General features: G+C 37.8%; 1 protein-coding gene across 3 annotated transcripts; it reads left to right on the top strand.

Annotated features, from left to right (window-relative positions):
- The first annotated feature begins 1,975 nt into the window (after window positions 1–1,975).
- Window positions 1,976–16,060, top strand: nup107 (nucleoporin 107). Of its 3 annotated transcripts, none has more exons than XM_077234040.1 (26): window positions 1,976–1,994; window positions 3,718–3,803; window positions 4,407–4,499; window positions 5,004–5,113; window positions 5,211–5,340; window positions 5,431–5,534; window positions 5,638–5,765; window positions 6,253–6,301; window positions 6,626–6,697; window positions 6,784–6,872; window positions 6,956–7,148; window positions 8,127–8,217; window positions 9,307–9,386; window positions 9,716–9,775; window positions 9,851–9,996; window positions 10,080–10,128; window positions 10,207–10,276; window positions 10,358–10,473; window positions 10,581–10,770; window positions 11,549–11,661; window positions 11,750–11,852; window positions 14,516–14,676; window positions 15,008–15,133; window positions 15,231–15,344; window positions 15,520–15,687; window positions 15,865–16,060. In XM_077234040.1, exons 4-26 carry the CDS (start codon window positions 5,111–5,113, stop codon window positions 15,970–15,972), a joined length of 2,463 nt encoding a protein of 820 aa, XP_077090155.1. In that variant the 5' UTR covers window positions 1,976–1,994; window positions 3,718–3,803; window positions 4,407–4,499; window positions 5,004–5,110; the 3' UTR covers window positions 15,973–16,060. The 3 variants fall into 3 exon arrangements, with proteins under 3 accessions (XP_077090155.1, XP_077090153.1, XP_077090154.1); XM_077234038.1 differs by lacking the exon at window positions 1,976–1,994 and adding an exon at window positions 2,355–2,539; XM_077234039.1 differs by lacking the exon at window positions 1,976–1,994 and adding an exon at window positions 3,057–3,166.
- The last annotated feature ends 9,158 nt before the right edge of the window (window positions 16,061–25,218 follow it).

Genomic DNA, 25,218 nt, shown 5'->3' on the forward strand with positions numbered 1-25,218 from the left:
ATTTTGGAACACAACAACAAGAAAAAGGGTGATTGGCTTGCGTATTTAGCAGCATTTGCATTCATGCACTTTAGACAATGTTTCTGGCTTTAGGGTTTTCATTTTGTAGAGTAGAAAGTTTGTTTAAAAAGAGAGAGAACAATGTCAGTGCATTGGCACTGCTTTTCCATTTAATTTGTCTCGAGTTTGCCAAATGCTGAAGAGACTAAAATGATTCAACCTGATAAATAATGTGATTTAAAATGAGATGATTTATCGGTGGAGCGATGGTGGCAAGGCAATGCCCTAAATGGGGCTCTGTATCACTGTGTAGAACTTTTAAAAAACAGTGCGGTTTACCCTGTGCAGATAAAAATGATAAATATGACACTATGTACTATGACCTAGTCACAAAAACTGTAAGTGAGCTACTATTTTTATGAAATGCAACTCAATGGATATATACTTACTTTTGCAGAGCTCTTGTTTACTGTATGATATTTACTGAAATACTGTCAAATAAAACCATGACATGGTGTAAAGTATTCAAGTAAAATGTGTTTTATTAGTGTTTTACTTAATTGTCGGTCTACTCTTCACTGATTTCTTTCTGCACAACTTGTTATTATGTAACTAGAAATGGTTAAACGGTCTTATTGCGAAAGGAGACACTGAAGTGTACGCTGGGTATCGGTGACATAATTACATGTTTAAAAGAAACAAAAAGCAACTACACAAGTTGAACTTTGGTCAATTTGCGAAAGACTACATTATATTTATCTTTGTTCTTTGCCATTTATGCATGAAAATAGTGTCAGATTACCAAGTGCAGAAATAGCTTGAACCTGTACCAAACCCCATCATCAAATTACCGTGTGTGTGTGTGTGTGTGTGTGTGTGTGTGTGTGTGTGTGTGTGTGTGTGTGTGTGTGTGTGTGTGTGTGTGTGTGTGTGTGTGTGTGTGTGTGTGTGTGTGTGTGTGTGTGTGTGTGTGTGTGTGTGTAATAACATTTCTTCAGTCACATGCGTTGGTCCCTAAAAAAGTAACTAATTGTGTTAGTTACTTTTTATGGAAAGTAATGCGTTACGTTACTTTTGTATTAATTTATCTTCCCTGGGCTTGCTTGTTTGTTTTGGCAAATGCAAAGGCCCTTTTACACCACAAGTGAAATGAATAATCCTCGGGCTGAAGGAAATTCAAATTTACGTCTGTACAGTAGAGGGCGCAGCTCAAACAAACCTTTCAGCTGTGCTGCCATTCTGGATTACAGAAGAATAGGAGGATGCAGGAGAAGAAAGTTCAACACTGGCTGCAAATACGTATTTAATTCACAACTGCTAAACAAAGTGTGTTCTATATAGTATGAGTGTGTGTAGTATGAATGTAATTTGGATATACCACATTCGCCTTGCTGTCATTATCACGTCACCTACAGCATCAGTTGTGTCGCTTCACTGCCATTCACAAATCCTCTCCCGTGGCGTCATGGGATAGTAAAGTGTCCATCATATGCTCACTTCAGAATCTCACCGGAAGTCGGTCATCCAGGTACTTTTTGCCTACACTTTTATGAGTACTGTGAATTCGGACATACTTCTTTTGTCACATTCTGTTTTTCACCTACTATATAGTATGGAAGTATTCGATTTCAGATGCAGCCCCTTACTTAAAGGAATACAACGACTTTTTGGGACTTTAGCTAATTCACCATATCCCCCAGAGGTAGTTAAGTCTATACATACCCTTTTCATCTCCGTGCGTGCTGTAACTCTGTCTGACGCACCCACCGCTAGCCTAGCTTAGCACAAAGACTGGAAGTAAATGGCTCCAACTAGCATACTGCTACCAATAAGTGACAAAATAACGCCAATATTTTCCTATTTATATAGGCGTTATTTTGTCACTTATTGGGAGCAGTATGCTAGCTGGAGCCATTTACTTCCAGTCTTTGTGCTAAGCTAGCCTAGCGATGGGTGTGTCAGACAGAGTTACAGCACACACGGAGATGAAAAGGGTATGTATTAACTAAGCTAAAGTCCCAAAAAGTCGGCGCATTGCTTTAAGCAAAAAAAAACAAAACAAAAAAAAAACACAAATATGATGTTTGTCTTAAAACATTTTTGCTAATTACAATAATTCATCAAACCATTCTAATAAGAATGATCATAGAATGATCGTTGAACATCAGTGGCAAAGACATTGATTAATAAAGTGAGATTAAGTGCATAAATATATTATTTAACATATTTAATTATTGCAGGTTTGTGTTATGCGTAACATCAGTAAATGGTGAAACATACTGCTTTAGATCTCACAACACATTCTGGTGGAACTGTGTTTGCAAACTCGCAATTCTTTCTGTTTGAGACATATTGTCTTGTTGTATGATATGTTGAATGCCTCTGCTTCCTTTTCAAGTTTTAGATCACACAGAAGAGTCCTTGCATTCTTCTACAGAAAAGTCGCAACTTTGAAATTGAACCGGTCATGCTTTGTTATTGGGTCGGTGGAATATACTGTAACAGTGCTGTTCGGTTGTTTTGTAGCCAAGTCTTTAAGGTATGTGTCAGAAATTGACCTTGCAACTGAATTATGAGTTAGTGTGACAACCAGCCCCGGCCATTCTTATAAGTATATGCTACTAATTCGAGAAATAATTACTTGACATTAATAGAGGCATTAATAACTACGTGACATTTGTACGGAGAATCCGTTAAATAGCCACCGAACACCACTTGTGAGACGTGACATTTCGATTTATTTTATAAATTAAAAAATAATCCCATCATACACGTCGTGTGCCACTAATGTAATGGATGCATATTGGATTGGATTAGGGTGAAGATATTTTTGAAAAGAGAGACCAATCTTAATGCAATATAATCAGGACGAGATTAAATGTCGCAATAGGCTATACATTTCAAAAGATTAAGTGATTTAATTGAACAAATAGAAAGACACATTGCTATGCATATAATTCCTTATGAGGCCAGTAGGTGGCAGTACCTGACAGGCGGTGTAATACTCATTGTGTAATACTCGTTCATCCGCGCCAGTAGGCGGCAGTGTGTTGAGCGCAATAACATGCGTTGCTCAGAAGAAGAACAAACCTCAGAAGTGAAGGCGCAAAATCAAGCGCGCTAGCATCATTAGCTAGCAATCGTGAACTTAAGACATTATGGAGTGGTAAATATTGCTTTTTACTATGACATTATCCGTGTATAAATGTTATCTGATTATTTTTGGCTACTATATCTGATTCGTGATTTGCCCCAATGTTTAGTATTGTTGTGAGAACGACTCCACATGTCATTTACACTGTAAACAATCATGACGCACATATGACAGAAAAGAGAACACTATCATTTTATTATCTATTGTTTTTTACAAATAAACCTGTGTAATGTTATTCTAAATAAAATAAAAAAGCCTGTCGAATCGCAAAGCTGTACGTTAAGCAAAAGTATAATAGTTAACGTTAGTAGTTGTGGTTAATTTTTGTTTTGACACTTTCTTAACAAATTGTTCTCTGCATTCGCTATTTGATTATGTTTTACTTGAAGTTTGAGGTTTTATTATGTTTGGTGAAGTCATTTTAGATCTGTTTTGTATGATTGGTTTTAAACAAATATGTATTTAACTGTATTTGTGTGCATGTGACACAATGCAACACTATAACTCTAAGCATAGTAATCTTTTAAATGTAATTTAAGTGTCTCTGTCTCTATCCTGTGCAGGAATCAGACCTGGTTAAGTCCAGCGGTTCGGGACACTGAGGTGACCCGGGCTGCCCGCAGAAAGAGTTCACACAAAAAAGTTGCATGTATCCTTACCAAGATCAAATACCAGAAATCATTTATTCATATAGTGTTTTATACAATACCAATTGAACGCAATACTACTTATACAAATTGTTTCAAAACAGCTTCACAGAATTGCTCATGTTGCCAGAAGAAATTAATGGTGTCCAGCTGCATCTAGTTCAGAGTTTTGTTCTCATATGATAGTACAATGGTCAGACACTTTATGAATAGACATAATGTTAAGCACTATTCATATATCCTTTATAAGTGACATGTGTAACCCATACTTTGTATTTGTCCTCTGCATTTAACCCATCCAAGTTAGTGGATGGCTCACACATTAGGAGCAGTGAGTAGTGAAAACACACACACACACACAAACTGCAAACCATGGACACACACACACACAGCGAGCAGCCATTCACTGTGGCGTCCGGGGAGCGATTGGGGGTTAGGTGCCTTGCTCAAGGGAATCTCAAGTCATTCCCTGATGGTATTGAGAATCGAAACCACAACCTTTGGGTTTCCAGTCTGACTCTCTAAATTAGGCCACGACTGCCCACTTATATGCTCTGGTTCTAAACATGTAGGAAGGTTTTTTTTCTCCTTGACGGTGTGTTCAGTCCCACTGGCACTGGATGAAACTCCTGGCACCAGCACTACCCCTGCTAGACCCCTACTGCGCCAAACACCTGGATCTCTCCATAAACAGACATGTGAGTAAACCCAGTTTACACTAACAGCACCACAGTAAAAGAGTTGTGAGCTTCCAATCAGAATCGAATGTTAGGGAACTTTCACGTCACGTCTAAAAAAGCGTGGAAAACTCCGGCTGTGCCGCTTTCTCCTTCTTTCCAAAGCGCTTACGAGCTTGCACGTCCGTGGTCTCTCCCAATGTAGAGCGCAGCTAAGCAAGACACGAAATTTTCAGCAAAGGATAAATGGATTTCCTGCACCCAAAATCCCTTGCAGAAGCTCTGCCACTAGATTTATGGAGAATAGAAAACCCCATCCTTCAAGCACATAGTAAACACGGGTAAAGCTGATTGGTTAGTTCTTGTCACATGACCTGCGGTGCACTTGTGGCATTCTGAAAAGTTGGTATATTTTTCATCTTGCTGTATTTTTCCCCCAAAGTCTGTTTACTGTTCTCTTAAGTGTTATGTTTGTGAAGAATGATCTGTATTGATGTGCAGAATGTTTTTTTATATCATTTGCAGACACCCCAAGAAGTGCCCTCAGGAACCCAGATGTGTCGGCCATCCTCGGGACAGGAAGCAGAACTCCTCGCTACTTAAACACACCCCGTACCAAAGGCAGTCTGAGCATGGTGAGTGACCACAATTCAACAGCCTGACTGCATATATTTTGCTTGTACGACTTCAATGGTAACTCTTTTGCCTGGTTCTTGTTTGTTGACACTTCAGAACTTGGATGACAGTGATTGGACGAACAGTCTTTACCCATCACCTCTGTCTGGGATGGTGGACACCAGCTTTACTGATGATGTCAACATGAGCGCTCTCATGCTGAAGGAAGATGATCCCGGGGAGGCTGGTAAATATTCATTAAAATCATCACAAATTCAATGATCAATTTATTTAAATAAGTTGATTTACAACTCTCTCCCTCCCTTTTTTCTCCCAGCGTCTCTCAGTTTGTTTCCTGAATTTCTGCAGTCATATTTGCGCCATGCGTCCACAGCCGTGTTTGATCTGTTAGAGGAGTACGAGGCACTCTGTCAGGACAAGGTACAACACTAGAAGTGTTGTAATCAGGAAAAAACTTTTTATTAAATGTTGGCATGGCAAGCTGAAAACAAAACTCCTTACTGAGACTTCACCTGTATTGTAGGTCAGTATGTTGCAGAAATTGGTTCTCCGTTCGGCCCCTGGTCAGCAGAAATCCTCCAAGACGGTCAGCATTACCTGGTTGCTGCAGCAAGAGATGGTGACCTGGAGACTCATCACTTCCTTATACAGGTACAACACACTCAAACATGACCTACACTACCGTTGACGCGAGTACATTTTTTTTTTTTCTTTAAGAAATTAATATTTTTATTCAGCAAGGAGGCATTAAATTGATCAAAGGCAGCTGTAAATACATTTATAATCTGACATTTTTTTTTAAATTTCAAATAAATGCTCAACTTTTGAACTTCTGTTTCCAACATTGATAATAATAATAAGAAATGTTTTTGAGCCACAAATCAGCATATTAAAATGATTTTTGAAGGATCATGTGACAATGAAGACTGGAGTAATGATGCTGAAAATTCGGCTTTGCCATTACAGGAATAAATTATTATTTACTGTATTTTTGATGCCAGCTTGGTGAACATTAGTCTTCTTTCGAGAACAAAAAAATTAAATTCGAACCGATCCAGAAACTATTGAATGATAATGTATATGTGAATAAAAGTATTACTTGCTTGCTTAGATATTGTTATAACTCTCTTAAACACAGAGACAGAGTCCAGACAGTTTTAGAAGAAGACATCATGATGGACATAACTGTAAGTGCTTGTGTGTTTCACTGGACTGGCCTACTGGATATGCAACACTTAAAAATGAATCTGTCATTGCATTATATTGCAAAATATTAAACTTTATGATAGCACAAGCCCCTTTTAAATGTTTTAAAATGATTAAACAATGATATACCGTCAAAATGTGCATTGAAACTTTCTTTGTCACCAAGTAGCGTTGCTTTTCCGCTGATGCCACTTGGTGTGATATTTTGTATCCAATGCAGTGACATTCACACATTAATTGTGACTTAAGCATTGATATTTTTGGGGGCCACTGCATGTGAACTTGTGGTTGTATTTTCTCTGGAGATGCCCAGTGAGAGTGAGAAGGCAGTAATGGAGCAGTTCTTCCAAAAGGACAGTATGGTGCGACAGAGCCAGGTACGCATGCATACATTTACACCAATTCTGAGGGTTTCTGTGTGGAAAAACTCCTGAATATCTGGTGTGGGTGTATGTTTATTTAGCTCGTGGTGGATTGGTTGGAGAGTATAGCCAAAGATGAGATGGGAGACTTCTCTGATAACATTGAATACTATGCCAAATCTGTGTACTGGTAAGTAATACTTAACAAATATCTCAGAGTTCAGAATAAAATTGAATCTGGTAAATAATTTATGGTGGATTGTTTATGTGTAGGGAAAACACTCTCCACACCCTAAAGCTGAGGAGAAATCAGTCCAGCGGTGGTTTCAGCAGGCCGTTGGTCACAGAACTGGATCCTGATGCTCCCATCAGACAGAAGAGACCACTGGCAGACCTGGACCGAGAGGACGACGCTCGCCTGCTCAAAAACCTCTTCAATCTCATACGAGCTGGCATGACTGATGAGGTGTGTGTGTTTTCTCATGGGGATTCTGTGTAGTTTTGTAATTTTTAGTTTGACAGTGAAATATTTTGGTTTGGTCTTAAACAGTTCATTTGTTTCAAAACTGAAAAAAACTTTTGGTAACACTTTATTTTTATATATTTGAATCGTCCTGTGTCCTATATATAGTAATTAGGGCTGTGCCGGTAAATTTGACAACCGCACCACCGCGGTGGCTGAGTAGCACTGGCGGTGGTCCGCCAAAACACATTGTTTTGTATGTGAATGCTGTTTTACATGAATATTATGTCAGGAGCGAAGCCCACAGCTTTGTTTACTAAATAAATAATAGGTTAGCAATTAAATGTTACATCGCAGCCAAATGTTTGGATTCGTGACGAATGAGAGAGTTGTGCGTGAGCCAATAAATGTAAGCTTTTTCGGCTTTGTGTTCTGTTTTGCGATCTGGTCACTCGATTATCAGCGAATTTAACACTATTCCATTAGTTATTCCACTGGACTTGGAATCTCTTGTTTCTTTTCCCAAATCTACACTCACTTCTTATCCATTTTCGAAGGGGACTGTGAAAACTGTTTAAAAAATTTGCATTAAGGATCAAAATATTGCCACACCTGAAAGCAAACACTATCACCTTAATGTCCAATGCATTCAGTGTTAGGTGAGGGATTCATTTCAGTGGTGCATAACAGGTGAATAAGCAAAGAAAAGTGTCATATCAGCCACAGAGCAGGAGGAGGCTCTTATCTTGAGTCACCCTGAAATAAATGACATGACATATATTAGGTAACTAATACATTTTTTAAGAGAGAGAAAGATATGACATTTAAGATTCTGTGTCGACTGCAGACAAGCCAGGACATTCTGATCTGACTTTGTGTGTGTGTGTGTGTGTGTGTGTGTGTGTGTGTGTGTGTGTGTGTGTGTGTGTGTGTGTGTGTGTGTGTGTGTGTGTGTGTGTGTGTGTGTGTGTGTGTGTGTAGGCTCAGAGGCTGTGTAAGCGCTGTGGTCAGGCCTGGCGTGCTGCCACTCTGGAAGGCTGGAAACTGTACCATGACCCCAACATCAACGAAGGTCAACACACATGCACCTACTTACCAACATTTAACTACATATTACCCTCTTCTGTTTAATAGGACTTCAAGGGATAGTTCAGCCTAAAATTAATTTTCTGTCATCATTTACTCACCTTCATGTCGTTCCAAACCCACAAGATTTTCATTAATCTTCAAAACACAAATGAAGACATTTATAATGAAACCTGAGAAATGGTTTTTGATTGCTCATGATTGCTTTATATGATAAGTAAGGGATAATGTACATCCAGCCTGTTGTTATCGCAGAATAAACCTCGACGGGGTGATCAGGACCCTGACGTGGAGGGGTCTTATATCACCCTGATGGGGTTCATTTTGCAATAACAACCGGCTTGATGTACATTATCCATCTTAAATAAGTGCTCCGAATATAAGCAAATAATTTGACTCAAAATATTGAGTTTTTTGTTGAAATATTTTAGTAACTCACTAAACGCAATGCTTCAGTGAAGAAAACAGTTGCTAGAAAGTGGCCTTTAGCCAAGACAAGTGAACAAGTTCTAAGGGATGAAATACACTTCAGAGTGGAATGTTGAGTTACTTTAAAAATCTATACTGTTACAGTTATAATTTACTTCAAAAAAAATTATTCAGGAACGTAATCCAAGCACAACAGTAATGTAATCTGATTACTTTTGGATTCCTTAAAGGTCACATATGTAAATAAAGTCAAGTAAAAAGCAATATTTAGGAGAATGATTGCACATAAACGAGTAGGTGGCTCACGTGAATCATGAATCAATTAGACCTGTGCGGCTGTTAATATAAATCATCCACCCACCCACTCGAACCTATGATTTTCTCCGATTTAGATATTCGCACCCGATCGTCATTTTACAATTTTGTAAAACAATCCATAATCAGGCATGGTAATTACTATAATATAAATGTATACATTTTTTAACGTTTAATTATCTAGAAATACTTTGTGAATGCAGTCTCTTTAAAAAAATGAATAAATCCATTGATTGCAATTGAGACATGGACATTCATTGGTCAGGGGGAGTGAACCATGTTCATTTGTGTGTGTGTGTGTGTGTGTGTGCGTGTGTGTGTGTGTGTTCAGGAGGTGGAGAGCTTCGGCCAGTGGAGGGGAATCCTCATCGGAGTGTGTGGAAGGTTTGCTGTTGGAGAATGGCAGAGGAGGTGAGGAAACTCTAGATCAGGGGTCTACAAGGGGGTGCTTCTTATTCTCTTAATTATTTATAAAACAGTATAAACATATTTTTATATATGAAAATATATACAGTATCTGCCTACTACTGCATATACTATACAGTAGAAACATCGTATTTAGGGGTTCTCAGCATTAAAAAGTTTGAAAACCTTTGCTCTGTCTGGATAAAAGTCTGACCAATTAAAAATTGATAACTGAATTGGTTGAAATGTCAATAAATTGAATAGACATATTCTGTGAATGTCTCAGTAATTTTGTTTGTCGGTCTGATTTAGATTCTTTTGTTTTGCCTTTTCAGGAGCAGTTCAACAGATATGAAAGAGCCATCTATGCTGCACTGAGTGGAAACCTCAAACAGGTAAATAGTCGTCCATCCATTTTTACACTCTTTCTTTCCTCTTGGTTTTAGTCATTATTTGAATGTGTCCTGCAGCTGTTACCTGTGTGCGAGTCGTGGGAGGACACGGTCTGGGCGTATTTCCGAGTGATGGTGGACACTCTGGTAGAGCAGGAGATCTGTTCTTCTGGTCTGGGCAGTGAGGAGTTGGAAGAGCTGCCCAGAGAGTTCCTGGAGACCAAGTACGTCTTTAAACACGTTTTAATGTACATCGTATCAATTCATGTCCTTTTCCACTAATTGATTGATTCTATCATGTTTTCAGTTGGACTTTGGAGAAAGTCTTTGAAGAGCTTCAAGCAACAGAATCCAAAGTGAGGTTTCATCTGTAACAGACTTAACAGATTGAAATGTTTCTTTTCTGATCTTGCACAAATGTTTTATATTGACAGAGAGTTCTGGATGCAACCAAGGAGCATTACCATGTGATTCAGAAGTTTGTCATTCTTGGAGATCTTGATGGTAGGCTTTGAGAACAGATATTTAGAGATATTTACTTTTTCAAAGGAGAAATAAAAGTGTTATTTGAACTTGTGTTGAAAGGTCTTCTGGATGAGTTCAGAGATTGGTTGGGAAGAAGTACATCTTTGCCAGCTCATCTCTTGCGCTTCATGTCACATTTAGTCCTGTTTTATCGTAGTTTGGGCATGCAGCTCAAGGTACGTTGTACGGTATAGTTTTAGATCGTATTGCTAGCAAATGTTTTGTAGCGAGAAAATGTTCAAATGTTTGATTTAAACTCATTGGTTTGATCTGTCTTCGTCAGGAGGAGGTGTGTGTAGATACCCTGAAGGCCTACATCTCTCTGTTAGTGAAGGAGAAGCAGGTGGATCTCATTGCGTTCTACGTCAGTAACCTTCCTTCTGACTCGGCCGTGTCACAATACGCTCAGTTCCTGGAGGAAGTCACCGAGACTGAGCAGCGCAAACACTGCCTGGACCTGGCAACTCAAGCAGGTGAGGTCAAAGAGTCTTGCATCACGGTGAAACCTGTTTGTTTGTTTGTTTGTTTGTTTGTTTGTTTGTTTGTTTTTTCCGATAATGACAGACCCAAGGCCTCAATATAATCACAGCTAAGTTCTTTTTCGTTCTACGTTTGTAGAAGTTTGTAGCGATATACTGTTAGCAAACATCCTGATGCCACTCACACTGCTGATAGAGCAGTTTAGATGAATATGTTAATATGCGCTGCACACTTTCCTCTCGATAACAAAATAAACTCAAAAATGACAGCAGTGAGAAAACGGCAGTTAAGAAAACATCTGATCATTGCGATGTGGATGCTTGCACGAACTCTGCAATTCAGCACTCCAGTCAATTAAAGTCACGTCATGTTTATGTATATAGCACTTTATTCAATAGATCGCTGTAAACCAAACAGCTTTACAGTATTAAATATGAAAAACAGTATCAGTGTTGCTTTTAATTAGAATTACACTTCAATTTCTACTATAAAGCAGCTCTCCAGTGTATTTAACTCGCGGACATCTGACCTCGACGGACACAAAAGAGGAAATTTTCCCCGTCAAAGAAGTCAAGAGTCTCAGAGCCACAACTAAATCTCTTTCAAACTCCCGAAATGATCTCTAAATGAGCTTCGTTTCGTTTTGAGCTTTCGATTTTGTTCGTAATGACATCACACCAGTTCGTTTACGATTTCGCTTGACGTATATCAGGGCCTTCACTGTACATTTCATGCTTGTTACCAATTACGTTTATGCCTTATGGTGTTTAGGTTTGGACGTGCCATCAATCACAAAAACAGTAGTAGAGACCATCAGAGAGAGAGACACAGATGAGTTTGCCCACCATGACTTGACCCCTGCCCTGGATACGGCAACTACAGTGGTACAAATGAACTGTCACTGTTTTAATTGGTAAAACTATATCCAATCACCAATAGAATAAAGTCAAAACTATTCATCTGTTCCCACAGGAGGATCGTCAGAAGATTGATGTCATTGACTGGCTGGTGTTTGATCCTGCCCAGCGAGCTGAAGCCCTTAAACAGAGCAATGCCATCATGAGGAAGTTCTTAGGTGAGGCTTTTACAGCTAAGTTATTGTATTAAGAGTTGTAATTGATCATTTTATTTTCTGTAATTGATTTAATATTTTGATTTTAGAATTGATTTTCGTTTATAATATGTATTGTTTAGGATGAAAGCCACTATAATTTATGCTTATTTAATAATTTTTCTGTTCTTAATACCATTACATTTGAAGTTCTTGTTGTGGAAACTAAAATATGTGTTTATTAGTTTTATTTACTGGTATTTTACAACATTTCTGAATGTACGGTAATAGTTCAATTAGATTTATACAACGATGCATCTTATCGGTGCGGTTTTCTTTTTTCAACGTTACAATTTTGACCCTATGCAACTTATATTCAGGTGCGACTTATATTCCGGAAAATAAGTTAGTTTATTAGCCTGACTAGTCAGAATGTGAGTCTGAAACTGCCCCATTGGGCTGTGATTTATGGGGCGTGTGTCAACCGAACCAGGAAATAAAAGGCCTCTACACTCAATTGGATAGACCTAGAACCAATCAGAGCAACGGACTAAGTGACGTATGTTGAGAGATAGATTCCGAATCCCGTAGGAAGGACGGCAAAAACATCTTTCCCATTGACAAATGCCTTGATCGCGGTTCTCTGTTCCTCTTCTAAAATGAATGCGCTGTCTACAGTATATAACACACGCGATAGCGGAATATACACAACTCAATTTTCCAGCGCCAGCCATGGATTCAACCCAAGCGCTCTGATGACGTGGATGGTTACGTTACCCAGGGATTAAAGTTCTCCGTCGCTACGACGGATTTCCGTTAATTGCAGGGTTCCCGTCTGTCCTTATGTTCCTTAATATCCTAAATTCACTTTTCATAATTTTAAGGCCGTAAATAGGCTTTCATTTCTCAAATAGTGTGATAAATGTCTTAATTTTAGTTTGAATAGGTCTTAAATTAAGGAAAGACGAGGTCTATTCATCCTTCTGATGGGGATGTGATAGAGCCTGGATTGGACTAAGCACATCCTCTCTCCACTGTCTGTAATCACTTCACTTATGGGCCAGTCCGGGTTTTCAATTCCCGCTCACGGAAAAACTGCTCCGTGTTCACTCAGTTAATCTTTTTGGATAAGTGCATGTCAGGCTACAGCTGGTTTGCTGCGGTCCGAATCTGAGCGCGTTTGTTCCCGGCGCCCCCCGCAGCGTTGATCTGGTTTCACACTCAACTTGATTCTTTCGAACCCTGGTGTGTTTGCGTGCAAATTACATCATCGCAAATGTGCACGGGCGCATGATAGAAAACAGAACGCGGGTCAATATTGGCCGTTTCTCAATACCAAGTAGGCCTACGCAAACTTCGGACTTGCCAAGTTCGACTCCGGAGAACGAACTCCCGAGGACGAGAGGACGCGAGTCCGGGTATTCTGCAAATGGAACAGCTACGTTCTTGATCGCATCACTCAGCTCGCTCTGGCTACTCCGGTTATCTCTTTATATATATTTTAGACAACAATAAAACGAAATATGGTATAAAATACAACTCTGCCTCTTTTCATCAACAATAAAATGAAATATATATAAAACACCTTTTCATTTATAAATGAACATATTATAATAAACAAACATATCTATGGCCACACAAATGTGGTTCAGGCAATGCACATTGATATCTTCACTGCATATATTTCTAACAACACGAAATATAAAACACAACCCTGCTTTTTTTTGTTTTCATTTCAAAAATATGAAACATTATTAATCATTAAAACTGACATTTAACAAACAGAGACAGGGTTGTATCGTTTTATTTTATTATGCATGTACACATACAGTAAAGAGAATGCATAGTAAAATATATATAAAGAACATTTTATATATTTTAGAATATATAACATTACACAACCCTGTCTCTTTTTGTTAAATGTCAGTTTTAATGATCAATAATATCCAGTATAAAAGTATAAGTAGCCTAATAGGTAGGCTATAAGAAGCTATACAATGAGAAATAAATCAAACAATTCAGTCAAACATAAGTCAGCTCTCTAATAGGCTACAAAGTTAAAGTTAAATAGCCTAAATATATAAAGTTATGAAACTTCACTTTGCCCTCAGCCAAAACATAGTTTAGCATTGTTTGGTCTTATAAGATAAATAAAAACATGCACTGAAAAGTTATGTAGATGGTTGATTATTTGTCAAGTTAATTTTTTCATAGATTAAAATAGCTTTTAAATACGCAAACTGGCAATATTAAAGCGGTTTAAAACATCTCCCCTTAAAACGCTATTGGTCTCGACTATTTAAATAAAGTTCAAGGAATATGACTTGGCCAGAAAAAAATTTCAGTCAGAAGAATTTTTTTCACTTTAATCCCTGCATTACCATTGCTCTGCTCACATAGATATGATGTCTTTGGTTGCTCATCTGTCCATCATCGTATAAAACCCGCCCTGACAATTTGATTGGTCCGAACAATTTTTGTTTGGGCATAATAGCTCCTCAACGGATCGAGTCCATACCGAACTTCCCGACCTAAAAATTTTGTGGGCGGGGTTCGGCCTGGCATCCAGGCTATTAGTTTATACCACTATAATTTAAATGGGTTTATAGCTTAGTTTAGTCTTAGCTTTGGTCTGTTAGGTTTGATTCACAGCATTGTCTTTTATTTATTCACATCTAATGTGGTAGCTTCTAAGAAGCACGATGCAGCTAAGATGGTCTTTGCCAAAGTGCCGGAAGATTCCATGCGGGAGATCTACCGACAGTGGGAGGAGCAGGGCATGGACACGCCCCTTCCTGCTGAGGAGGAGAATGCTATTCGAGAACATCTGTGCATCCGTGCCTATCTAGTGAGAAGCAGCATCTTTGTGCAACACTGATTTGTTTGTCCCTGTAATGAACATAAAATTCAGTTTAAAAGTTTGGAATAGTTATGATTTTCTTTTTCTTTCTTTTTTTGAAAGAAATCTTTTATGATGACACTGAAGACTAATGGCTGCTGAAAATTCAGCTTTGTCATCACAGGAATAAATTACATTCAAAGTATATTAAAATAGAAAACAGTTTGTAATAATATTTTGCCATTTTTACTGTATTTTTGATCAAATAAATGCAGCCTTTGTGAGCAGGAGGGGCATCAAAAACATTTTTTAAAAATCGGAATTATTCCCACCCCCGCAGGAAGCTCATGATGCATTTAATGAGTGGTTCAAGCACATGAACTGCCCTCCGGTAAAACCCACAGCACCTGCTCAAGCGAAGTTTACAGAGAAGGTGGCTCATGAGATGAAAGAAGCAGAGTATAAGGTCAGAACAGGACATACACACACAGTGCTGACTGCTATTCCGTGGTGAACACTTCTAACTTTGATCTGTAATGGGTTTTCTTTTTCACTTCCTCCAGATGGAGTATGAGAACTGGCAGGGGCGTCTGGGAGCACTGACGGAAGATGTGAAGGAGAGGATCTATAATGTTTTGCTGTTTGTAGATGGAGGATGGATGGTGGATGTCAGAGAGGTGAGGAGGTTCTCTATTAATTTACAGGTTTGATGAACATTACAACTGTCTGGTCAGAGGTCATTTACAACCATGCATATATATGTATAACAAATTTTATAATATTTTTAAAATTGAACAAATTAATTTTTGGATTATAGGATGTTCAGGATTTACTGAATGTGTGTTTTTGCAGGAAGCAGAGGAAGACTCTGAGCGCACTCATCAAATGGCTCTGTTGCGGCGTTTGTGTCTGCCCATGATGTCGTTCCTTCTGTTAACCGTACTGCAACGCACTGAACGCCACCAGGAGAGTCTGCGTCTGGCTGACATCATCGCATCTGACCAACACAGATTATATGAGGTGTGGCATTAAAACCTTTTACAGAATGATTGTGAATGTAGACATGAAAAGTGTTTGACTGTATGATAATATTGATTTATTGTCTTTTTAAAATTACCGTAAGTAGTGAAAGTAAAAAGTGTTGTTTTGAAGTGAAGCTGTTTATGTGATGATCTGAACTCTTTCTTTCTCTGTCAGGTTTTCTCTAAAGAGGAGCTACAGAAGTTTCTCCAGAAGATGAGGGAATCCTCTCTACTCCTGCTGGATAAAGGCCTGGATCCACTTGGATATGAGATTCAGCCCTAGACACAATTTTCTCATGTTGTTTATGTCCTCAGTCAAAAATTTGCTTTGTAATTTTGTATTTGAATAAAGATTGGTTGATTGTTTAGCAGCAGATGTATATATTTTTTTACGAGTCACACTGATTTTTGAAGTATTTATTTAAGTGTGTGTGTGTGTGTGTGTGTGTGTGTGTGTGTGTGTGTGTGTGTGTGTGTGTGTGTGTGTGTGTGTGTGTGTGTGTGTGTGTGTGTGTGTGTGTGTGTGTGTGTGTGTGTGTGTGTGTACACTACAGTAACAGGTTTAGGAGTAGTTCATCATCTTAGAGAAACAGCTTGGTATGTTTTTATTCCAATGCTGTGCTCTTTGGCTTTCAAGAGCTTTTTGATATATTTGTATCTTTATTTCCACTTATTTATTTTTCTTTAAGCTTTTAACATTTCAGTGTCAAATAAGAATAACGTATAATTTAGCAAAGTGGATTTCAATGCGTTGTAGATAAATACTTCACTGTATTTTAATTGATATTTAGTTTTCTAGAATCAAATTTAGCGATGTCTTAGTAAAAACATGGACCATCTAAACTAGAAAGTAAGAAACCGCTTCAAACTATTGAGTGCGTCAGTGAGCTGTCCGAGTCATTTAGACTGAACCGATTCAAAAGAACCGGATAAAATAATTAATTTGTGATTCGGGCATCGTAGTTCTTCTAATTATAAACAGCTGACAGAAAATACTGGACACACGACTTCTGTGACTTCATTAATGCACTTTTCTGGCCATAGTGATAGAGTGATGTAAATAAAAAGTAGCCTACCGACACCCAAATTATTGGAAAGTATTTTCACCGGTGTCACGACAGGGTCCAATCGAGACTTCATCATCCGTAAACTTTAACCGACGTTCTCGAGCAGATTCTTGCAATTTTTAGTTCATATCCAACTATTTTTTTTCTTTTATTTCAAACGAAAATGCATTTCCGAGTCCTGAAAATGTATGGGTGTAAGTTCGGGTAGCTTAGTGAGCCAAAATGCCTTTTCGTTACTACTGCACTATTTTTTTTTACTGTAGGGTTATATATTTGACTTTTCTTATTTGTATGCCACGAATTATGCAAGTGCTTTGAATGTTTGCTGATCCATCAATATTGACCTTTACAGTCATGCCAAAGGGGAAATAGTTGTGTTGACTTTGACCTTGTTAACTTCTTGACATCATGTTTTGTCTTGGGTTGCTTTAGTTCATTGATCGTATGTCACAATTTAAATAAAAGAAAAACCTCATTCAAGCCAGACCTGAAACATCAAAAATATGCAGCTTTGTTGCTTTTCTAAATTTCCAAATTGATTTTCTTAACATAAATCAATGAATAAACCTAGGCGGCACAAACCTATACCTCTAAAAACATGAAATCAATCTTTCCCTCCAATAAACAGCTAAAAGTGGATGAGAGGCATTATGGGAGGCTAATGTAATGGATGAATGATTGATCTGCAGTGCAGATGGGATTTGTGTGAGTTCCAAACTCAAACCCATCAGAACATTGAAAGAATGACATTAGGATAATATATATGGGACATTAATACACCACTACTGACTCTTCTTGTAACATTTACCGGAGATGGATTAATCAGTTAAGTCATTAAGCAGTATGAGCAAGAGTGTGGCTGTTCTGAACAAGTTAGTGTTGATTTTAGACACAATATTGCCAGTTATGTTTTTGCAATGCAACCAATCAACCAGGATTGTGAGTCTTACAATAATATGAGAATGTAAGCTGTAAAAAGGGTCTCTACAGTAAAAAAAATTATATAGCCTAATCACAGATATAAGTTATGACAAGGCCTATGCTTTAGCAATATAATTTAAGCAATTTTCAAATTGTTTATAAGTTATACAAGATTTTTTTTTTTAGTTGAAATGACTTAAACATCCAATTTGATTGTACTTAAAAATTTAAGGTATCTACCACTAATGCACAGACTGACAGAATTACTGTTTTGTTTCTTGTTATATATACAGTATATAAAAAAGTTAATGCTTTTGAATAAAACAAACAAAAAGCCAAACTAAAAAATATGGTACGCGAAAAACGTTATTTAAATTTTACTTTGAATGAAAGTATCTTCATTTTTTTAAGGTTTTAAGGATGTTTATTTTAATGGAAAACAGGGCAAAATTTGTTATTATAATATACTATATAAATTCAATTGTTATTTTTCTTGTTTTGATAAAACAAAAAAAAAACATTTGTTTTATTCTTGAATAAAACAAAGAAGCACAAATAAAAATGGGGTAAGAAATTTTCTCTGAAAACAGTCTTAGCTCATAAATGTTATTGTAGTTCTGATTTTAAAGATTTTATTTTTTACGTTAATTTTATTCATTATTTTAATTTATGTTTTAAGCTTTATTCTAACTTAATACATCTTTTATTAACAGTCACTCACTAAAAAAGTTTTAAAAAATTAAGGTATATAGGTTCCTATATACACTCACCTAAAGTATTAGGAACACCTGTTCAGTTTCTCATTAGTGCAATTATCTAATCAACCAATCACATGGCAGTTGCTTCAATCCATTTAGGGGTGTGGTCCTGGTCAAGACAATCTCCTATGGTTGGAGTTACACGGGCCTCCAATTGGAACTTTAAAAACGCGTTCAAAAAGCACTTTAAACTGCGAGAGTAGGAACATTCTCTACGGCGTGACGCGCATCGGCCATTTTGAGTTGTTTGTTCAGCGAGGAACCCTTGCTGGCTCGGGAGGAGGAGAATGGCGGCATCTGGAGGAAAGGAGCATAGACAATTGTCTGTTGATCGAGGACATCAGGCGGTTGGCAACAACTGGGCTGGGAATGGACAGGGGTCAGGAAGTGACGGATCAGGAAGTGAGGATGGGGAGATGGATGTTGGAAGCGGGAAATTGGAAGAATGGAAAGTAGTAAAGAAAAAACGTAAAAGTAAAGATAGAGACGAATCAGATTGTAGTGACATCGACAAGGGGAGAACAATGGTGAAAAGGAGTGAAGATGAATTCAAGGTATTTATCAAGCTGTTGCAAGAGGGGACTACTTTTGATGAGTGGAGTCCAACCCTACCAACCAAAACTTTACACAAAGAAATTGGGGAAATTAGGAACGCTAAAAAATTGAGAAATGGTTCTTTACTGGTAATATGTAAAAGTGTGGAGCAACAACAGAAAGCAATAAAGATAAATAAATTGAATGGAAAGCGAGTGAAGTGTTCAATGGTGTATGACAAGAAGCTTGTTAGAGGTGTAATCACAGGGATTCCTCTGAGTGAGTCAGTTGATTCAGTGAAAAAAGGAATAAACAATGTGAAGGTCAGGGAAGCAAAACGACTAAAAATTAGAAGGAATGGAAATATCTGTGACAGTCTTTCAATCTTGATAACTTTTGAGGAAGAAAATCTTCCAGGAAAAGTCTTTATTGGATACATGAGCTACGATGTCAGGGTTTACATTCCACCACCACTGCGGTGTTTTAAGTGCCAAAGGTATGGGCATGTAGCTGCGATATGTAAGGGAAAACAAAGGTGTAGTAAATGCAGTGGTGAACATGAATACGGAAAGTGTGAAGAGGGGGCAAAGTTAAAATGTTGTAATTGTGGAGGGGAGCATAGTGCAGCATATGGTGGATGTGAAGCTAACAAAAGAATGAAGGAGGTACAGCGAATTAAAGTAGTTCAAGGGGTCTCATATGCAGAAGCAACTAAGAAAGTTCAAAAAGTGGTGCCTGTTGAAATAATAAAGGAGAGGACTAAAGAGGTAGGGGAATGTGTAAAGTGTGATAAACTAAAAGAAGAAACACTGATTGTGAACAAAGGAGATTTTGTGATCTTCATGGCTGAGATAATCAATTGTTCTGCGCAGACCAGTAGTAGGACTGAAAGAATCAAAATAATTGTTAAATCAGCCGAAAAATACTTGGATGTAAAGGGAATGAATTGGGAAAGAGTTAGAGATATTCTTAAGGATGAAGAACAACATTCACAGACATGGATTGGGGCTGCATAATGGTTTTAATTATACTCCAGTGGAATGCTAGGAGTCTAATTGCAAATGGTCAAGAATTTAAGGTATATGTTGAAAATTTAAAAGATAAACCTAATATTATTTGTGTACAAGAGACCTGGCTAGTGCCCAGGTTGGATTTTGTAATTAAGGGATACAATTCGTTAAGAAGAGATAGGGATATGGGTAAAGGAGGAGGAGTTGCAATTTTTATACAAAGAGGACTTCAGTATAGAGAGATTAAGAAGGGGAATGACTTGGAATACATTGCTACAGAAGTAAGGTCAAGTGAGGATAAGGTGACAATAATACATTTTTATAATCCATGTAGACCAGTGGAGAAAAAACAACTTGAGAACATTTGGAAGGATTTAACAGGGAAAATTATCTGGTGTGGGGATTTTAATGCACATAGTACATTATGGGGAGAGAAGGATGATGGGAATGGAAATGTAGTTGAAGAATTTATGGAAGAAAAAGAGTTAGTGTGTCTGAATGATGGTTCTGGTACAAGAATAGATGTGGCAAGAGGCACAGAGTCAGCAATAGATCTTACTATTGTCACAAAAACAATTGCAGATAAATGTGAATGGGAGGTAGTGAAGGAAAGAACGGGAGGGAGTGATCACTATCCTATTAGAATTCAGATAGGAATGGAAGTAGGGAATGAACATGAAGTAAGAGAAGAGAGGTGGATTCTAGAAAAAGCAGATTGGAATAAGTATAGAGAAGCTAGCGATGAGTTATTATCGATTGATAAAAATCTAGATATTGAGGAATTATGTTATAAAATTAGTAATAGTATAATTATTGCAGCAGGAGTATCAATTCCAAAAACTAAGCCTAAGACATTAAATAAAATAGTTCCGTGGTGGTCAAAAGACTGTAAGGAAGCAATTACAAATAGAAATAGAGCATTTAAAGAGTTAAAGAGAACACACAATTTTCAGAATTTAGTTCAATATAAAAGAACCCAGGCAAAAGTCAGGAAAATAATAAGGCAAGCTAAAAAAGAGTACTGGAAGAGGTTCTGTGATTCTATTGGGAGAACTACTCCAGTGGGGAGAATTTGGAATATGATTAAAAAAATGAAAGGGAATGGAAGGGAATATGGATATCCTATGCTGATTGAGGGGCAAAGAACTATCACTAGTAATAAGGAAAAAGCAGAAGTTATAGCAAAAATATTCGTCAAGGTGCATAGTTCAGGAAATTTAAATAATGAGGAAAAGAGAGGAAGGAAAGAAACAGTTGGAAAATATCAGTATGTGTTTGGCAATGAGGATAGTGAGGGAGGGGAATTGGATGTATTGTTTACAAAGTCAGAACTCAACATGGCATTGAGGAAAGCAGGTAAGACATCGCCAGGGAGAGATAAAATCTGTTATTCTATGTTGGACAACTTAAGTGATAAGGGGAAGGATGTTTTGTTAAATCTTTATAATAAAGTATGGATAGAGGGATGTATTCCTAGAGCATGGAAGGAGTCTATAATTGTTCCTATTAGGAAACCTGGGAAGGATCCCCAAATAGCAAATAATTATAGACCTATTGCGTTAACGTCCCAGATGGGAAAAACTATGGAGAGAATGATAAATGACAGGCTTAAGTATTGGATAGAAACAAAAGGATTGATGCAAAATTATCAAAGTGGATTCAGGAAAGGTAGAAGTACCATGGATCCTATTGTATGCCTTGAAGATATAATAAGGAAGGCTCAGGTGAATAAAGAATCTGTAGTGGTAGTGTTTTTTGATATCGAAAAAGCATACGATATGTTGTGGAAAGAAGGCATGCTGATTAAACTAAAACTATTGGGAATTAAGGGAAAGATGTTTAGGTGGATGGAAGGGTTTTTATCTGATAGAGTAATTCAAATTAAAATAAATGGGAAAGTAAGTGAAAGTTACAGTGTGGAAAATGGTGTTCCACAAGGGAGCATTATCAGTCCACTTTTATTTTCAATCATGATTGATGATGTTTTTAAGGATGTACAAAATTCAGTCGGGGTAGCATTGTTTGCAGACGATGGAGCAATGTGGAAAAAGGGAAGGAATATAGATTTTGTGGTGGATAAGATGCAACAAGCAGTAAATAGAGTCCAAGAGTGGGCTATTCAATGGGGGTTTAGAATCTCAATAGACAAAACAAAGACGTTATTTTTCTCTAGGAAGAAAATAGATTTGAATGTAAAAATCAAATTATCTGGAGTAGAATTAGAACGAGTGGAATTCTCTAAATATTTGGGAATTTGGTTCGACAAAAGACTAACTTGGACAATGCATATCCAGAAAATGATTGATAAATGTAAGAAAGTGTTGAATGTGATGAGATGCTTGCGTGGAGTAGAATGGGGAGCAAGCAGACCTGCGTTGAAAGCTATTTATTCAGGGATGATCAGGTCGGTATTTGATTATGGGTGTATAGTGTATGGATCTGCTGCCAAAACTTTATTAAAGAAACTAGATGTAATCCAGAACCAAGGTTTGAGGTTATGCTGTGGGGCATTTAAGACCTCGTCAGTGGCAGCAATCCAGGTAGAGATGGGGGAGATGCCGCTACATCTAAGAAGAGACCAGCTATCTCTTGTGTATTGGGCAAATCTGAGAGGTCATACTGAAAAACATATGAGTCAGACAGTTTTATGGGAATGTCAAGAGAGAGAGAATAATCTAATCAAAAGTTTTGGATGGACAATAAGGCAGAAGATAATAACAATTGGAATTAGTACATTAAAGATAAGCCCTACAGTGGTATTTCCAGTTGTACCTCCTTGGCTGCTGTCGGAAGTTCCAGTTGACTTAGGATTATTGGAGGAAAAGGAGGTTAATGGAGTGGATCGTTGCAGGACTCAGAATTACATAAATAGTAAATATAAAGAAGGAATTATTTTATATACTGATGCATCAAAGCAGAAAGATAAGAAAATGGGAATTGCTTATGTTATCCCTAAATTAAATATTGAATATGCGAAAAGAATTAATGATGATTTAGCAGTATATACAGCAGAAATGGTGGCAATATGGATGGCAATGATGTGGATAGAGAGCAATAAACCTAAGCAAGTTGTGATTGCGTCAGACTCCAGTTCAGCATTGTCACTCTGAGTCTAGACAGGATATAGTGTTTGAAATAATCCATTTAGCTAACAATCTTCTAAAGTCTGGTATTAGTACTACATTTATATGGGTGCCAGCTCATATAGGTGTAGGAGGTAATGAGTTGGCAGACAAATGTGCGAAGAAAGCAGCAGAGAATTCTTTTATAGAGATGGATATTAAATACAGTAAAGCTGAAGTTAAAAGTATAATTAAAACTAAAATTAATGAAAAATGGCAGTTTCTTTGGGACAATGAACAAAATGGGAGATACTTGTATAGTATTCAAGGAAAAGTGGGAAAGAGCAGGAATACATACAGAAAAAGGCGCGAAGAAGATGTGGTGTCTAGAATAAGATTAGGACATACAGGTTTAAATAGAACGTTATTTATAATGAATAAGCATGTTGATGGAAAATGTGAATATTGCAATAGTCAAGAGACAGTAGAACATGTAATTATGAATTGTCCTAAATACCATCAAGCTAGACAAAGATTGTTATCACAACTAGGTGAGAATCAGATTTCCCTAAATGTACATGATAAAATGCAAAGAGAGTCTGGAGAAATGTGTTTTAATTTTTTGTTTTCTTTTTTAAAGACAACTGGGTTAATTAAAAGAATGTAAAAAGGTTAGTCTGATTCGTTTACAGTGTAGGAGTCTGACTCATTGATCCACACTCCAGTCCAGATGGTGGCGGTAATGCACCAAAAAGCTGGTTGCCAACCGCCATAGAAAGAGAAGAAGAAGAAGAAGAAGAAGACAATCTCCTGAACTACAAAATGAATGTCAGAATGGGAAAGAAAGGTGATTTAAGCAATTTTGAGCGTGGCATGGTTGTTGGTGCCAGACGGGCCGGTCTGAGTATTTCACAATCTGCTCAGTTACTGGGATTTTCGTGCACAACCATTTCTAGGGTTTACAAAGAATGGTGTGAAAAGGGAAAAACATCCAGTATACGGCACTCCTGTGGGCGAAAATGCCTTGTTGATGCTAGAGGTCAGAGGAGAATGGGCCGACTCATTCAAGCTGATAGAAGAGCAACTTTGACTGAAATAACCACTCTCTACAACCGAGGTATGCAGCAAAGCATTTGTGAAGCCAGAACACGCACAACCTTGAGGCGGATGGGCTAAAACAGCAGAAGACCCCACCGGGTACCACTCATCTCCACTACAAATAGGAAAAAGAGGCTACAATTTGCAAGAGCTCACCAAAATTGGACAGTTGAAGACTGGAAAAATGTTGCCTTGTCTGATGAGTCTCGATTTCTGTTAAGACATTCAGATGGTCAGAATTTGGCGTAAACAGAATGAGAACATGGATCCATCATGCCTTATTACCACTGTGCAGGCTGGTGGTGAAGGTGTAATGGTGTGGGGGATGTTTTCTTGGCACACTTTAGGCCCCTTAGTGCCAATTGGGCATCGTTTAAATGCCACGGCCTACCTGAGCATTGTTTCTGACCATGTCCATCCCTTTATGGCCACCATGTACCCATCCTCTGATGACTACTTCTAGCAGGATAATCCACCATGTAACAAAGCTCGAATCATTTCAAATTGGTTTCTTGAACATGACAATGAGTTCACTGTACTAAAATGGCCCCCACAGTCACCAGATCTCAACCCAATAGAGCATCTTTGGGATGTGGTGGAACGGGAGCTTCGTGTCCTGGATGTGCATCCCACAAATCTCCATCAACTGCAAGATGCTATCCTATCAATATGGGCCAACATTTCTAAAGAATGCTTTCAGCACCTTGTTGAATCAATGCCACGTAGAATTAAGGCAGTTCTGAAGGCGAAAGGGGGTCAAACACAATATTAGTATTGTGTTCCTAATAATCCTTTAGGTGAGTGTAAGTCCAGGCTCTGATTTCGCAAAGTGGAACTAGTAAAGACACGTGAACTTTAGTTGATAAAACTGAGATAAGCACAGAGAACAATGTGACTTTTCTTATTTTGATACCTTTCAACAACAACAAAAATCCATTCCTGAAACACCAGGAAAAGTGTTTATTATTGCCACAGGAATGTGCAAGATTTGCAGGACACAGGATTGAAGCACATCTTCCTGATAGTGATCTACAACCCATCCTGTGGAGAAGTGGAGAAACCCATTTAAATCACTTACT

This window comes from Siphateles boraxobius, unplaced genomic scaffold, assembly GCF_051911475.1.
Source record: "Siphateles boraxobius isolate OS27281-9 unplaced genomic scaffold, OSU_SipBor_1 19, whole genome shotgun sequence".
NCBI classification, from domain to species: Eukaryota; Metazoa; Chordata; class Actinopteri; order Cypriniformes; family Leuciscidae; genus Siphateles; species Siphateles boraxobius.

Bases quoted from the DNA above. Each gene is read 5' to 3' on its own strand.
- nup107 (XM_077234038.1), top strand. From the start codon at position 2,370: ATGTTGAATGCCTCTGCTTCCTTTTCAAGTTTTAGATCACACAGAAGA. The intron at 6,873-6,955 runs GTAAGTAATACT...GTTTATGTGTAG, and splicing joins TATGCCAAATCTGTGTACTG to GGAAAACACTCTCCACACCC. The intron at 11,853-14,515 runs GTGAGGCTTTTA...CTAATGTGGTAG, and splicing joins CATCATGAGGAAGTTCTTAG to CTTCTAAGAAGCACGATGCA.